The following is a 15,861-nucleotide window of genomic DNA, read 5'->3' on the forward strand; positions in this document are numbered from 1 at the left end:
TTTTTAAAAAAGCAAAAACAAAACCTTTATAAGCCTATGTACCTTTTTTCTATTGTAATACTTCCTTGCTAATATCGAGCCTTTAGTATTCAAAAGTGTATTTTTTTCAAGAACAGTTAGACTTCAGCTACAATATTCTTTGCACATCATCAGTTTCCTTTTTACTAAGAGGGTGAGGAAAGTTCCAAGGCTTAGTAGATTTCACATTACTGTTCTTGAGTCTCCATTAATCCAGGGGGAGGGTTCCTTCTTGTACTTTGAGTATGTGACTTTGATAAATTAAATGTATAACTTCTTTTGCTGAGCAGGCATAGAAAAGATTTCATAAAAAGGGTGGAAATAAAAGGAACTCCTAAGAGGTTAGTACAGAAGCTGTTATTTTCCCTAATGAGTGTTATACAAAGACTTGAATATTCTTAGATAGAATGTCCTATATTGATTAGGCACAGGTGTGGGGGCCGGACATGGGAATGAGTATTAACAAATTCAATCCTAATCAGGATAATCAAGAAATATTTTGTAGGTACTTGAACAGACACAGATTTTTCATTAAACAAAGAACAACAACAACAGCAAATCTGGGTCCTGGAGGATCAGAAAGATAGCATTAGGGCTAACGAGCATCAAAGAACTAAGAACAGCAGATTTTACCACACTACTTCCAGAATTCTGACATTTGTCTTTCTAGTTCTGGAAATATTTTAGACGCATTTTCTGTTCCTAAGGAATTGACAGATTAAGGGCAGTGGTGTGGGAGAGAATGAAGCACACTAATGAGGACTGCGAGTTGTAAGATGACCTACCAGGTAAAGGTGCTATTATCAGGCCCTGGGACTGGGGTTTGAAGGAGAGAACTAACTCCCAGAAGTTGTCTTCTGACTTCCACAAGCACTGTGGTGGTACACGCACAACCACACACATGATAAACACACAAGTAAGTGTGTAAGTGTAAAAACTCTTAAAGACTGAGGATTATGAAACGTTTCCCTGAGGGAAAGAAGCTTCAGATGCATGTGAGAGATGCGTTCTAGACGGCAGAAGCTGTCCAGATGCGTGCTAAAATGATATTGGTCTTGGAGATAGGAGTGAGAGTGAAGAAACATTGGAAGTCAGGCTGGAGTGATGCACACCTTTAATCCCAGCACTTGGGAGGCAGAGGCAAGCAGATCCTCTGAGTTTGAGAGGTTAGCCTGGTCTACAGAGTGAGTTCTAGGACAGCGAAGGCTACATAGAGAAACCCTGTCCTGAAAAAAAAAAAAAAAGGCCAAAGGGGTGGGGTGGGGAGGAAGAGAGAAACATCGGATTTTGCAAATGACTCCTTGTAGTGTTTTAGTGTTAGGTGGGACCTGGTGCATCAATTGCGTGTATACAGACGAGCATTTGCTACTTTGGATACCAGATCAAAGGTTGCATGCCCTCAAAAGAGGATAACTTCAGGTGGCCTGCAGTCTCCTAAAGACTAAAGAGCATAGAAATAATCTGCCGTCTGTTTGCACCAGTGGTGGTACTGTCAAAGGCTGTTTCTTTTTGAAACTTAGGTCTCCTTTTTTCTGACTGAGCAGAGACCTGGACAATGTCACCTCTTTCCAGGGCGATGAGAAAAGTCTTAAGTTCTATCTATCCCAGATATCCCTAGCTAGCTAGCTCTCTTATTTGTTCAGTCAAGTACAGTGAGCTGGCATTCTTTTTTTTTTTTAAACTTGTTTCTATTTCATGTCTTTTAGCAGTTTCATATTAATTTAGTAAGCATTGTTGCCACTCATGTCTGAGTGCTGAAGGTAGCATTTATTCAGCAGACCAATACCTTGGCCCTTCCTGCATGAGGTACTGTGCTATGCACTGGTTACACCAGGAGAAAGTAAAATGCATGTGCCTTGGCACCCACGGAGCTTCTGCTCTGGTGTAGGACAGTGCCATGTAGCAGCGTAAGAATCACAGAAGGAAATGCTAGCACCAGGAATGGAGAGATGGCTCACTAGTTAAGAGCATGGCCGCTCTGCTTGAAGACCCAGGCTCATTTCCCAGCTCCCACATGATGGCTCACAACCATCTGTAGTCTTAGTCCTGGGAGGCTGATGGCCTTCTCTGGCAGTGCATGCACACAGTGCACAGGCACACCCAGGCAAAACACACATACATACTAAATTAAAAAGAAGGAAAAATGCTAACAGTGTTTTGCTACATTCTACAGAGAAGAGTCATGACAGTGTTTATGAGCTTGACCTTGACCAAAGCCAGAACCACTTGAGAGATGGGCCTGTGGAATACTAACACCAGAGTCATGGTGATTAATGTTAATTATCAGCTTGACTGAAGCTAGAACCACTTGGGAGATGGGCCTGTGGGGGATTATCTTGGTTGTGTTAAGTGATTGTGGGAAAACTTTTCCTAATTGTGGGCAGGAACCATCCTCCACCCCCAGCCTTCAGCATGGTGCCCTGGATTGTATAAAGTGGGAGAAGGGGCTGAGCAGGGGCATTCATCCACCTGCTTCTTGCAGATGGATGCAGTGTGAGCAGCTGCTGCACCAGCACCAGCTCCTGCTGCCTTGATCTCCGCAGTGATGGGCTGGCTCTTGAGCTGGAAGCTACTGTGTGCCACAGTAACCCTTTCTTCTTAAAGGAGCGTTTGTCAAGATACTTTCCTCACAGCAACAGAAAGAGAAACTCAGACAAGAGTGCAAAAGGAATCCTACTCAACAGTAGATGGCTTGACAAAGTCAGTGTCAAATTCTTTAAGAGCCACGACATACTTAGGGACGAAAACGGCTCAGCCAGAGGTAAGGCAGGTTGGCGTATCTGATGAGGGTGGGGGAGAGCTCTTACTAAGGAGCAGAAGTGGAGAAAGGCTGATGAGTGGGAGGGGACGGTCCCTGATCTTTACAGTCTGTGATGGATGGATGGACGGATGGACACGCAGAAGGACAGACAGAAGGACCTTCATGTTTGAGGAGAAATGTATTGTTCTGGTGAGTGTTCTCTGAGTTGTGCTCTTGTATGTAGACTATTAAATAGATCCTAAAGATAAGCCTTAAGTGTTGGTGGGTGTGTGGGGAGGGGTGGTTTAGGGAAAATGTCTTCGTGCAGTTTGGGCTAGAAAGAGACTTGCAAGTTCTTAATGTACTCATTTACTTGGTCAGTTATAATTGGTGGTGTAGTTACCATCATGACTGTGTTGTTGTTTTGTTTTGTTTTTAAGATTTATTTTTATGTTATGTATTTGTCTGTTTGTCCCGCCATGTGAGTGAGCCTAGTGCTCAAAGAGGCCAGAATAGGGTTCTGGATCCCCTGGGATTCAGGTTACAGTTGCAAGCCACCAAGCCACCATGTAGATGCCGGGAACTCTGCAAGAACAGCAAGTGCTCTTAAATGCCGAACCATCTGTCCAGTTCACTTAAAGAAAAAAACAAAAAAACACACTTTCTAAGATTTGTTTATTTCGTATTTGTGTGTGCACAGTTGCCCTGCAGTCTAGAAGAAGGGACTGGCTCCCTGGAAGCTGGAGTTACAGGCTGCTGTGAGATGCTAGTGTGGGTGCTGGGAACCAAAGTCCAGTTCTCTGCAGGAACAGCAAGTGCTTAACCAGTGAGCCATCTCTCCAGCCCACTTTCAAATCATAAGCCCCACGTACTGGCTGGTTTTGTGTGTCAACTTGACACAGAGCCTGCCTTGAGGAAATGCCTCCAGAGATCCAGCTGTAAGGCATTTTCTCAATTAGTGATCAAGTGAGGAGGCCCCTTGTGGGTGGGACCATCCCTGGGCTGGTATACCGCCTTGGGTTCTATAAGAAAGCAAGCTGAGCAAGCCAGGGAAAGCAAGCCAGTAAGTAACATCCCTCCATGGTCTCTGCATCAGCTCCTGCTTCCTGACCTGCTTGAGTTCCAGTCCTGACTTCCTTGGTGATGAACAGCAGTATGGAAGTGTAAGCCGAATAAACCCTTTCCTCCCCAACTTGCTTCTTCGTCATGATGCTTTGTGCAGGAATAGAAACCCTGACTAAGACACCCCATAAAATGGAGATTGAAATCAATTGTAGGAGAGAGAACATTCAGAAAATTGTAGATTTTTAGTTTTTTCTATTTCATAACATTTTAATACAATAAATACATTTTGTTACCTATCTTTTAAAGATCAGCATACATAAAAACCAGCTTCTAAAAGGCTGATTTTTTTTCCCCAAAGTCTTAGCAGATATCATGAAGAGATACAAACATAAAAAAATAGAGTATGATGAATTGCCATGTGCCTGTCAGTTAAACACAGCATTTTTCCATCACTTTGGCTTTGAGGGTAAAGTATTTTTAAAACATGGTCTTCCTCCCAAAACACATAATATATATTTCTTAAAACTAAGACACATACTTCTGTAACCATGAGGTGGACAATTGTTCTTTTGGCATACATAGGAAAAAAGAAACCTAAAAGCTTTCCTATGCTTCTCCCCTGTGTCACCCACTGGTAACTTCTCCCCCCGGAGTGGAGGTGCACTGCACATACAGGACGCGCTAGTGCGAGTTCATGCCAGTCCTCTGCTTTAGCTTCTCTGTATAGTCCTGGCTGTCTTGGCATTTGTAAACTAGGCAGGCCTCAAACTCTGAATCCTCCAGCCTCTGCTCCTGAGTGCTGGGATCGAAGGCCTGTACCAGCCCTGCCCAGCTTGATAGGTTAATTTTTTTTTTGAAAGTTGCTTCAGAGATGATTCTAAAAACATCTGTTTGCACTAAAATGACTCTGTGTTCTAGAAGATGCTTCATTATTGAACTTACAAAAGTATATATTTTAAATGCAATTTTCAAATTATTCAAAGTACTGATATTCTAGTTTATTGCCCTTTATACAATTTGACTCCGTCGCTGAGAGACGCCACACAGACAGCCAAGGAAACCAATGAGTATCTGACTGAGCCCAAACAGGAGCTCCAGGATTCCAACAAGCAGGAGACTCATAAATACTGAGAAGTGGAAAATCCTGTGTCTGTCTTCTTCAGAGTTGGAGTTGGGTATTTTCCAGTTACTGACCATGTTATTGATGGTGGGGTTTTTAAAATCAGTAGGAGAAACACAAGTGCCATTGAAGAACCACAGCAGATTGAAGGATTCAGGATCAAATTTACTGGAGGGAAAAAGAAAAGGGTTAAATGTGCCTACTAAGACAGTAAGAGCCCCAGTATAGTAAAACCCAATGTACATTCTTAAAGATTGTACACAGAAACCATAGCTAAGATCTGGTTTGCTGAGCACATTTGCACAGCACTAATGCTTAAAACCCTATTTGAACACATTGTGTCATTCTCCATAGGACAGCTGATCTTAAGATAAACTGATGCTCTCTCATGTCAGGATGGAAATAAATATCAAAAGCCTCAGAGGTGTGAACCTGTTTGTGTAGCCTTTCTACTTGCCAAAGGTAGGAAAGCAGATGAGTTCACACACACACACACAGAGAGAGAGAGAGAGAGAGATGGGGGGGAGGAGCAGTTTCTAACATAGATCTGCTCTTTGGCCAGGTGGATAGTTTTTACTCACAACATTTCAAATACATGATTAAAATGATGCATGCCTGTAGCATAAAATAAGAAGCTTTTAGTCCTAACACATCTATCTCAAGATGATTTGGGGGGGGGGGGATACCAATAAAATGGAATACTCTTAGGAAGAACACATTTCTAGATCCCAATAACTGACTTTGGACCTGAGAGAATAACAGTATTTGCAGCACATGGCCTATGAGCCTATTGGTTTCCTTGAGACCACAGGATTAATGACCCTGCTGCCTTGGCCTCCCCAACTAGACTAGGAGGGGATGTCAGTGCTGCTGCCCTCGAAGCTTCGCCTGCTGCCCACTACGTCAGTGAGCTCTGGTGCTTCCTTGAGGGTGAAATGTGTGCAGTAACTGTGGCTGGGAGTTCAAATTTTCCTTACTATTAAAGGAATTTCTTTGGGTTTTGTTTAGTCCACAATAATAACTACCATGCACATTTTGAAAGACCTTTTTTTTTACTGTAGGTAATGGAGGAGAAAACAGTTTTTTTAATAAAAAAGTTAAATCTGGTAGCTTTCCGAAACTAAGTGGCTAATTAAAGATAGCTAGTAAATTAGATTGGTCTTCCTGTTTTTGAAAAGTATGCCTAAATTCAGGCATAGAATTTTCTCAATGGACCATTTGTATGTAACTTCCAATGCATGGCTTAAATATTTTTATCGCTGTCTATAAGTATATAGCATGACCACATGAATCTACTAGCTGCTCTTTCGATTGATTGATTGATTGATTGATTGATTGATTGATTGATTGATTGATATTTCGAAAGTACAAAGGGTGGAGTGGTGCCTCCATGAACAAAGCACTTGCCATGAAAGTGGGAGGGCCAGACTTTAGATCCCCAGCACCCTTATAAAAACCAAGGAGACAGTCCAGCAGTGGTGACGCATGCCTTTAAGCCCAACACTTGGGAGGCAGAGGCAGGCAGATTTCTGAGTTTAAGGACAGTCAGGGCTACACAGAAAAAAAAAAACCCTGTCTTGGGGGGGGGGGGAGGGCAGGAAGGAGACAGGGTGGCCACCTGGAAGCCCAGGACAGGGGGATCAGATGGGGCAGAAACAAGGGGATTCCTGAACCTAGCCGGTTAGCTGAATTGTCAGGCTCCTAATTCAGTAAATAAAGGAGAGAAATTGAGGAGGACACCTCCTTATATGTTGGCACACATGCATGCCTATCCACACAGCACCAGCAAACATTACAAAGACAGGAACACCATACACAAAAAATGTAAGCCATCTATGGTTTATAACTGATAGGATAGGTTCATATCAGATGATCAGAAGGTTCATCTGTCCCGAGAACATACTTTTATTCCAGAGGACCCAAGTTCAGTTCTTAACACCCACTAGGAGCAGCTCACAACTGCCTTTGACCCCAGTTGTACAGGGATCCATCACCTGTGGCCTCAATGGACTCTACATTCACAGTACAAACACACTCGAGACACACACACACACACACACATGATAAAAAATAAGGGCCTAGAGAAGTAGCTCAGCAGTTAAAAGAGCTGTTATTGCTCTTGCAGAGGACCTGGGTCCAGATCCCAGCATTTACATGGTGGCTCATAAACTATTCATAACTCTAGTCCCATGGGTACAGTGCCCTCTTCTGGCTTCCTTGGATACTGCACATGAGTGGTGCACTTGCATGCAGGCAAAACACTCCTTTGCTTAAAATTTAAACAAAAATAATGCAGATTTGTAGAAAGTAAATGTTCCCCTCACCCACTACTGTACCCCAAGGGTTTAAATTAAGTATATATTCCCAGAACTTTTAAAGAGGCATAGGCATATATCCATGAATGTTTACCAGGCATGTATAAGCCACCTGAGATCAACTAGACCATTTAGATGAGACCATACCTGAAGCAGCCCCACCACTTCTTGGTGAGACATTAGATATTGGTATCAGCTCACCAAGTCCCTACGAATGTTTGTCCCAGTAGTCAGAACGGAGAAAAGCTTAGCATTATACACCACAGTTAGCCACAGCTATGGGAGACTGTGTGACAAAACTCAACTCACCTTAAGTTTTTCAATGAAAATTCACAAGTGACAGTACTGTTGGCCTGAGTATTACAAATTAGAGGTCCTTCCAAGAGAGCCTGGAGTGATACCAACATGCAATACACAGCACCAACAACTGTGATCACACTGAAGAGTGATGAAAGAAACATCTGGAAAACAAAGCAGCAACGTTTGCACGCGTCATTGTATGTTTCAAGTTTTCCAGCAGCAGCAGTGTGTAGCACTTAGCAGTCTTAGTTACTGACTGCAGTTCTCCAGTCAGTCTGTGCTCCTAGATCTTTTTCCCCCTTATTTGTTGATGTATATACATGCATGGTATTTGTACATGTGTGTGTGAGTGTATTCTGTATGTGCATGTGTGTTCGTGTGTATGAGGGGTGTAAACCAGAGGTTGATGTGGAGTGTCTCCCCATAGCGCTTTTCATTCTCCAACTTATCTTTGAGACATTGTCTGTCACTGGGCCTGGAACTGAGTGAACCATTTCCCTAAGCTGGCTGGCCCCTGAGCTCCGGCATCTACCTTGATGCACCTCTAACACTAGCCTTTTAGGCAGGTGCCACCTGACCCAGCTTTTATGTGAGCCCTAGGGATCCAAACTCAGATCCGAATGCTTGTATGACAGACACTTTACTGACTTAGCCATCTCCCTTGCCCTGTGTGGTCCTGAGACATGAAAGTGCAGTTTAATTAGGTGTGGATTTTTTTAAAGAGGCGGAGATCAAAGTTCACTGTTGAATTACAGTTGCCAAAAGATAATTACACTTGTTAATGTCTCTGAAAATTCTCAACTTGTGTATTCCTGGGTTTACGAATTCCTCCTGGCCACTGAAACCTGGTTCCCTCTTCCTATGGTATATGGTTCTACCTACATTGAACCTCTATTAGACCTTGTCTGCCTAAATTTTTATTTCTGGGCTCTTGGCTTCCAACTCTTTCGCATTTTTGGCTGATGTTGTATGCGGACAGTGGCCAGCATCCTGAAGTAATCAGTAAGCAGCAGAGTTGAGAGCTTAACTCAGCTGGGCCCACTGGAGGGACTTGTTGCTATTGGGCCCTTCCAAGGCAGAGTGGGATGTGTCAGCAACCTTGGTCTCTGCCCATCAGATGCAAGGATCACTTTATATTCTCCCAGTCCAGAATGACAACTAAAAGCTATCTCAACAGTGCCACAGTCCATTTGGAATACGGGTGGAGGGTCTAAATATGCCCAGAGTTGAGAAGACCATGATGGAGGGAAAGGGTGTGCCTTGTCTGAACCCTAGTCACACAAACTCTGTGAAATTTGGCATAGAAAACAAAAAGGTTGAATGTGCCCCCCCCCAAGAATAATTTCCGTGTTTTACAAAGCTGTTAGTGATTATGATTATTTCAAAATCAAAAGTGAAAATAGGAAAGCATTTTTCTTCCCTTATTAGCTCCTTAGAGGATTGTGACCTCATGTGTGGCATCTCATGTAATCCTTCGAACAACCCTAAAAGAGATCTACTGGTATTCTCATTTCGGAGAGAAAGGGGAAGGAAGGTTGACAGCTTGTTGGGAAACTCATCTCGGAAATACTCATGCTCCCATTCTTGTCACTTAGTGTCCTCAGCTGGAAGCACACAGAAATGGGAGCTAGGATCAGCTGTCAATCCTGGTTCTCCAGCACTACTGTGATTTATACAAGTTACCGAATTTTCTCATCAAGAAGAGCCGCTGTTACCCCGGACCTGTTACTTCCTGAGTGACCAGTCATTCAAGTGGTTGAGCAAAATCTTACCATGTTGGGAAACAAAGAAAAGGGGAAGGAAGAAAGGATGAAACCGGGAAGGCCCTGCTGCCCCCTTCCTGCCCTGCTGAGAAGGGAGGAGAATTTTATGCCACCTTGGCCTTATCTTGACCCAGAAGGCACCAACTGTAACCTGAACACCTGGTTGCCAGCAAATGAAAAGCTATTGTAAGGGGGTTTTATGACATTGATATAGGCAGGCAGTCACTATTTAAATGACTAGAACTATTGCTAACGGCATAGATAATATAGAGTGCCTCTGTGCCCCACCCCCTCTCCACAGCAGCCCTGGAAGACCCTCAGCTTTGAACAACCCATGATTTTGCTGAAGCATGCACAAATTATTTTCAAAACTGGTGTGAGCAAAACAACCTAATTTAAAGCCAGGATCTACATGAAAAGTTCCTCTGTTAAGGATTGGAAAGACAGCTCAGTGGTTAAGGGTATATGCTGCTCTTCAGAGGACCCAAATTTAGTTCCTAGCATCCACAGTTCCACATCCTGTAACTCCAGCTCCAGGGGGTCCAGTGCCCTCTTCTGGCATCCCTGGGCACTGCACTCACATGCATATATGCACAGAGAGACAACATCATTGAAAAATAACAAATAGCTTGCTTCTTCCCACCTGCTTGTATCCTCAAGGGAGACAAAAGGGACCAATTTTCTTGAAAGGGTATATTCAAAAACATTTTAATAGAAAGTAGATTTGAGAAACGTTTAAGTATTCAGATACTTTTCCAGTTAAGAGAGTCAGAAATAAACCAGGAGGTCTTGAGATCCTGTGAGTATCACGTAGAAGTGAGGTCAAGTCAAACTGCACCAAGGTATGGTAGTTTAGGAACAAAAGTGACTGACAGTAGAAACCAAAGTACTAGGAACAAAGACTACAAACACTGTGGCTAAAGTGATTATTGTAATCCTAAATAAACAGAATGCCAGAAGCAGGCTCTGTTAAGAACAAACTTATTTTCTGGGGCTAGAGAAATGGCTCAACAGTTAAGAGTAGTTGCTGTTCTTCCAGAGGACACAGATGCAGTCCCCAGCACTCACGCATCAGCTCACAACCCTCCACAACTCCAGCTCAGTGGAATCCGACACCCTCTTCTGACTTCCACAGGCATGGACACAAATGCAGGCAAAACACCCATTACATAAAGTAATGATTTAAAAAGGAAGCCCACAACCTACCTCCTTATTCCCTTTAGGACAGTGGGTCTTACCCCACCCCACGTTGGAATCACCCGGTGCTTTGGAAGATTGTACATGCAGAATCTTGGGAACCATGCAGGCAGGCACTTGTGTTTTTGAAATCTCCTGAGATAACCTGTGTGTTCCCATCTGATTGGGAACCATTGATTTAAAACCTTTATGCTGAACTCAGTCCCATGTATTGATGATGGTTGGGTGCTTGTCAGTGGTCTATCCCGGCCTTAGAGAATTAGACCCTCGGTGTCAAGTTCTTGACTTACATTGTGTAAGGACTGGAAAATCAGAGGCGTCTGCTGGGTTTAGAAAATACTCAATATCCTACTCTAGTGATTTGTTTTGTTTTGTTTTGTTTTGTTTTGTTTTGTTTTAAACCATCAGCGTTTTGGTCAATAACAAGATCTGCCAGGCATGGTGGCATATGCCTTTAATCCCATCACTTGGGAGGCAGGGGAAAGCAGATCTCTAAGATCAAGGCCAGCCTGGTCTACAGAGTGAGCTCCAACACAGCCAGGGCTACACAGAAAAACCCTGTCTCAAAAAAAACAAACCAAAAACAAAAACAAAACAAAAACAAAACTTCCTATACTTTAGATGAACCAAAGGTTGAGGAAAGGATCAAAGGCTAGCTCCAAAGCTAAACTTCTAGAGAGAAGAGAAGCTCTCTTGTCACTCTTTACATGACTGTTTAACCAACCCCGACAGTGTCACCCAAGCCTGAGGCCCAGCAGGAGCTGCTGAGGCAGTCCCTCCACTTCCAAGCCCGCTGCACGGTACTCACCCCAGTCTTATTGTTGCAGCACGCTCTTTTTCTTGCTGCCAAGGACATTGTTGTTGCTGGGATGGCCTGGAATGGAAGTTTCAGGAAAGATGAGTATTATCTCTTCTCATCAGATAAAAACTCAATCATCGCCACCTTCCATTTATTGCCCGTTGGGGGAATTCAGAGCCCAGGAGAACGAAAGAGGAAATCTAATCTGACATCGCTGTATCGTGAACCTTAACATCAGTTTCACCCGTAAAGACTGAGAGGGCAAGAGTCGATAGCAGCTATGAAGCCTTCTGTCCACGTTCCTGTTTACCCTGTGGGCTGCAGCCTCCTGGATTTTAGAGTAGGGTGGCTTATTAGTGCATGAGTTTTGGAAAGAATCTTAAAAGAATTTGTTCTATCACCCAAATTTACCTTTAATGCTATCTCCCACTCCCTCCACCTTTCCCTCCCCTGTTCTCTCCCTTCCCTCTCCTTCAGCCTTATCTATTTCCTGTAAATTAAGCAAGTCAATCTGGGAAGAAGGAAATTCGTGTTTTTGTTTGCCTGCCTTTGGCAGGGACCAATTCACCACCACTCCTGCTGGTTAATTGCTCTTAATTCGACATCCCAGACAACCATCAGCTTGCCAGAGTTCCCAAGCCTACATTTGAGAATGACCATTGGTCCCCCATGCCCTTCTCTGCTCCTGGATCCCTAATATGTACTGACCATACTTTACTCTGATGTTTAGTAGGAGTCTTTGGTTTGTTTGTTTGTTTGTACAAACAAGATAAGGCCTTGGCTGTCCTAGAACTCACTGTGTAGACCAAGCTGGCCTCAAACTCACAGAGATCTGTCTGCCTAATGCCTCCTGAGTGCTGGGATTAAAGGCAGGCAAAAGCTTGGTGTATAGTGCATTCTGTACTGCTGAGGAGGGCTGTAAATGGTATCACATTATTAAGAGTTAGTTTTCTATTTTTAAAAAGACATCTATCAGCTATGACTAGAACGCTTAACTAAGAGTTTTGTATCGTTGAACATAGAATATCAGTTGCTTCCTTCCACTTACGACTTTTTAGCTGTGATGGGTGCTTGGCAGTGCATCCTAGGTACCCTGGAATGGTTCTCCCACTCTTCTGCTCTGCTAACATGAGCAGGCTCTGTAACTACATACCAGGTGTTAGAACGTGACATGATTTGGTCTGTGCCAGCCTTGTAACAATCCTTGAATGGAGCATTGGTGTATGGCCTATTGTGCCACTGTCAAACCACAGGTGGTGTAACTTGCCTAAGAAGGGAAAGTTCAGAGCCATTCTAGACATGTGGTCTCTAAGCCACTGTGTCACATTGACCTACAGTTCATAAAGCCACTCACTCTTGGGTCCTGGAACCCCAGCACCCTTGCTCATGTCAATTTGCCTCTAATTGTTCCTTCCCCCGTTGTCTTCCAAAGCCACATCTGCCTGGTTTTTCTAGAAGAGATTCATGTCTCTCACAAGGCAGCTTTCCCAGCACACATCACCCCATCTAATCGCATGCTGACTTCATGTCACTTCGTGTTGTTGCTAAGCTTTGTTTATACACTGAACACTGATCCCTTTCCAATTCAGAAGCCACACATACGTATGGATGTCCAGCTACCCCTGTGCATAGCTGAAAGACCAGAAGGAAAGGGAAAAGAAATCTTTGTCATCATGTATACACTAAGCTTTTTTGGTTGTTCCCAGAAGACACTGCTTTCTGATCTTATATAACAAGTGAAGTAGGACAAGAACTGGTAAGGATGCACTCCCCACCCTGTCACCTCATTTTTATAAATAAAGTTTTATTGGAACCCTAATCCATTTGCATATTATCTATGGCTACTTTTGCACTAAAATGGTAGGGTTGAGTATTCCTAAACATATTTGAATGCATAAGATTTTGTGAAATTCAGTCTTCCTTCTCTTCTTTTTATAAATAATTACAGTTTGTTTTCCTGGCAGGAACCCAGGCTTTCCTCCAGTTCTAGAAAGTGTACATTTTCATAAAGGAAGCACACAAGAACCTTAGTTAAAAACTGTGATAGAAGCCTAACTCTGGGGAGTCCTCTTGAACATGAGAACAACACTTAAAGCCATAGCTCAGCATGAGTGCAGAAGCTCTGCTTTGTAAAGGGTTTGCATGCAGTCTTCTAATCAGTTTGACTTACAGCCATTTGTTTTCCACTAAGATTTTAATAACTGGCTTTGGAAAAGTACCCTTATGTAATGGGTAAAAATCAATAAAAAGAATGAGTAAGACCAGGCTTATAGTTAACTTTATATAAAGTAAAAGAGCCTTTCTGATTATATTTTACAACAAACATTTTAAAATGCTTTTAATGCTTGATCAAGTAACATTTATATTGACAATCCCCTTCCCCTTAGTAGATAATCTTAAAGATTAACTACATAATGTTTTACTTGGTTACAGTTTCAAAAGATAAAAAGGTTCACCTCTGATTGGGGTTGGTCATAAAATCATAAAACAAATGACTTCATAAAGTAATCAGTAATGAGCCCTGAGGTTGTGTTATATGCAGTTTCCTGTAAAATTCCCATTTCTGAAGGGAGGCTAACTTGAAATGTAACAACTGGCCAAAAGTTTTAAGGACTAAACAAATGCTCAACACACTTAGTGAATTCTTCTTTACAAAGTGTCTGCAGAAGTGAGTTGACAGATGTCACAAGGGACATAACTCCCCTCGGAAAAAAAATGTGATTCATCCTTTTATGTGAAGCCAAGGATCATGAAAGTATGCTTGCCTTCCGAGCACTGCTGTTAGCACCTGTTTACTAGTCGGGCTAACCTCCAGCTTGAGGGTCTGCGTATGGAGAGCATCAGACTTCTCCATGAGTTTGATGCTCTAATGACCTTTGGTTAATATTTATTGAGGGAAGCAAGATAGGCAAGACAAGGAGTCCAGATTCTCTCAAGTGTTTCCCAGGTGTGTAGGCCTTTGTGTGACTCAGCTTCCTGGTCCTTTTACTTTGTGGATTTTATCTTTGACCTCTGTGAGCCTGAGGCAGAGATTGAGGACGACAGTATTTTAACTAGCTTTGGCATTAGATAAATCTAGCACTGGGTTTCACACCCATTGTGTGACCTGGCTAACATTCTCAGCCTTCTGTTTTCTGGTATATAAAGTACAAGTGATAATTGCAGCCCAGATGATTGTAGAGTGGAAACTAGGCAGGATGTACGCTAAACTAGGCTTTCCAGCAAGATGTCAACAAATGAATGTTCTATGCCTCCTGTCCTTTCTGGTCTGTTTAGTCTCTGGCTCCTTGGTTTCTCAAAAAAAAAAAAAAAAAAAAAAAAAAAGCCCAAGAGATGTAGATGGGTACCATCACTACCTCGTGCTCTTTACTACTTGTAGCAAAGCTTTAAAATATTCTCTCCTGTGTTTTCAGCAATGCAAATTCATATCTAGAGATAGCTGAGTTTTTCTAAATGGCCTGTCTCAGCTGGGGCACTGCTAGGAGTGCATCTTCCAGATCTGAAAATTGGATTCTACAAATGTGTTCTACCCAGACTGGCTGCATCACAATTTCTAGGAGACAATGAGAACCTGACTCTGATAGTTCACTGTTAAGAACGCATGAAATCTGTGTTGTCCCACCTTGCATCAGATTTCAACAAGGAACACCCATTCACCATCATCAGACTATAGAACTCTGAAGCTTTCTGGGATCTATGTAATACTCAAAACCAAAAGTTGTTGAGGTCAGAAACTGGCTTAGTTGCTTCCCTATTGCTGTGATAAAACACCATGACCATGGCCAAGCATCTTATAAAAGAGACCCAGGATTTCGAACTCTATGTCTTAGGCCAGCTCCCTTGAGAAGCAGGCTAAGCCTCACTATGCCATCTCCAAGGCTACCCATGCGCAGGGGTGCTTCTCATTCCCGTAGAGCAAGTTCCCACTGCTGCCACGTTCCCTATACCTAGAAATCAGGATGGGGCAGAGAAAAAGAGGCAATAGATTTAAACAATATCCCACAGAGTGGTTAAGGCCCCGAGTTCCATCGCCAGCACCATGTTTTAAAAAAGAAAAACTGAAGTTCCTTAATGTTAAATAATAAAGTTCAGAGGTATCATCCCACCTGTGAAGAAATGCTATAGGTAACGACTTAACCTGCTTTTTGCCTTAAGGTCCCTAAGATGGACCATCGCTTTCTGTACATAAATTATCATTCTTCACAATGTAACATTATAAATTGATGGTAATCACATTCCTAACTGTGCAAGGCTGAAAGTCATAGTTAAAGGCATCAGACACCCTTCTCCAAGTCTGTTCATGTAGGTATTACTCACCATCAGACCTGCTCCTATAATTCCTGGAAACCACCACTCATAGCAGGAGATGGGGTTTTGAGAAGTCGAGTCTGCCTCCACTAAGCTGATTCCCAGGGGTATACAATTGATAACCACTCCTAGCAGGATCAGAATGAGCAGGCTGAAGCCATTGCAGGATGTCCACCCTTCACAGCACGTCATGGTTTTCCTGGTTCAGTTAGAAACCTCCTCAGGGTGGCTGGGCT

At 42.9% G+C, this 15,861-nt stretch overlaps 1 protein-coding gene across 2 annotated transcripts; it reads right to left on the minus strand.

Moving 5' to 3' along the window:
- Positions 1–4,046: 4,046 nt before the first annotated feature.
- On the minus strand, positions 4,047–15,861 carry Tm4sf20 (transmembrane 4 L six family member 20). 2 transcript variants are annotated; one of them, NM_025453.4, is made up of 4 exons: positions 15,635–15,861; positions 11,327–11,392; positions 7,568–7,719; positions 4,047–5,111 (listed from the first exon to the last, which is right to left on the minus strand). In NM_025453.4, the coding sequence occupies exons 1-4, from the start codon at positions 15,815–15,817 to the stop codon at positions 4,832–4,834; spliced, it is 681 nt and encodes a 226-aa protein (NP_079729.1). In that variant the 5' UTR covers positions 15,818–15,861; the 3' UTR covers positions 4,047–4,831. The 2 variants fall into 2 exon arrangements, with proteins under 2 accessions (NP_079729.1, NP_001355181.1); NM_001368252.1 differs by lacking the exon at positions 7,568–7,719.

This window comes from Mus musculus, chromosome 1 (assembly GCF_000001635.26).
Source record: "Mus musculus strain C57BL/6J chromosome 1, GRCm38.p6 C57BL/6J".
In the NCBI taxonomy this organism is placed as follows: Eukaryota; Metazoa; Chordata; class Mammalia; order Rodentia; family Muridae; genus Mus; species Mus musculus.

Excerpts from the sequence above, each read along its gene's own strand:
- Tm4sf20 (NM_025453.4), bottom strand. The coding sequence starts at position 15,817 with ATGACGTGCTGTGAAGGGTGGACATCCTGCAATGGCTTCAGCCTGCTC. Across the intron at positions 11,393-15,634 it reads TTATAGGAGCAGGTCTGATG|GCCATCCCAGCAACAACAAT; the intron begins GTGAGTAATACC and ends CTTCCATTCCAG. Across the intron at positions 7,720-11,326 it reads GCTGCAACAATAAGACTGGG|ATGTTTCTTTCATCACTCTT; the intron begins GTGAGTACCGTG and ends TTTGTTTTCCAG.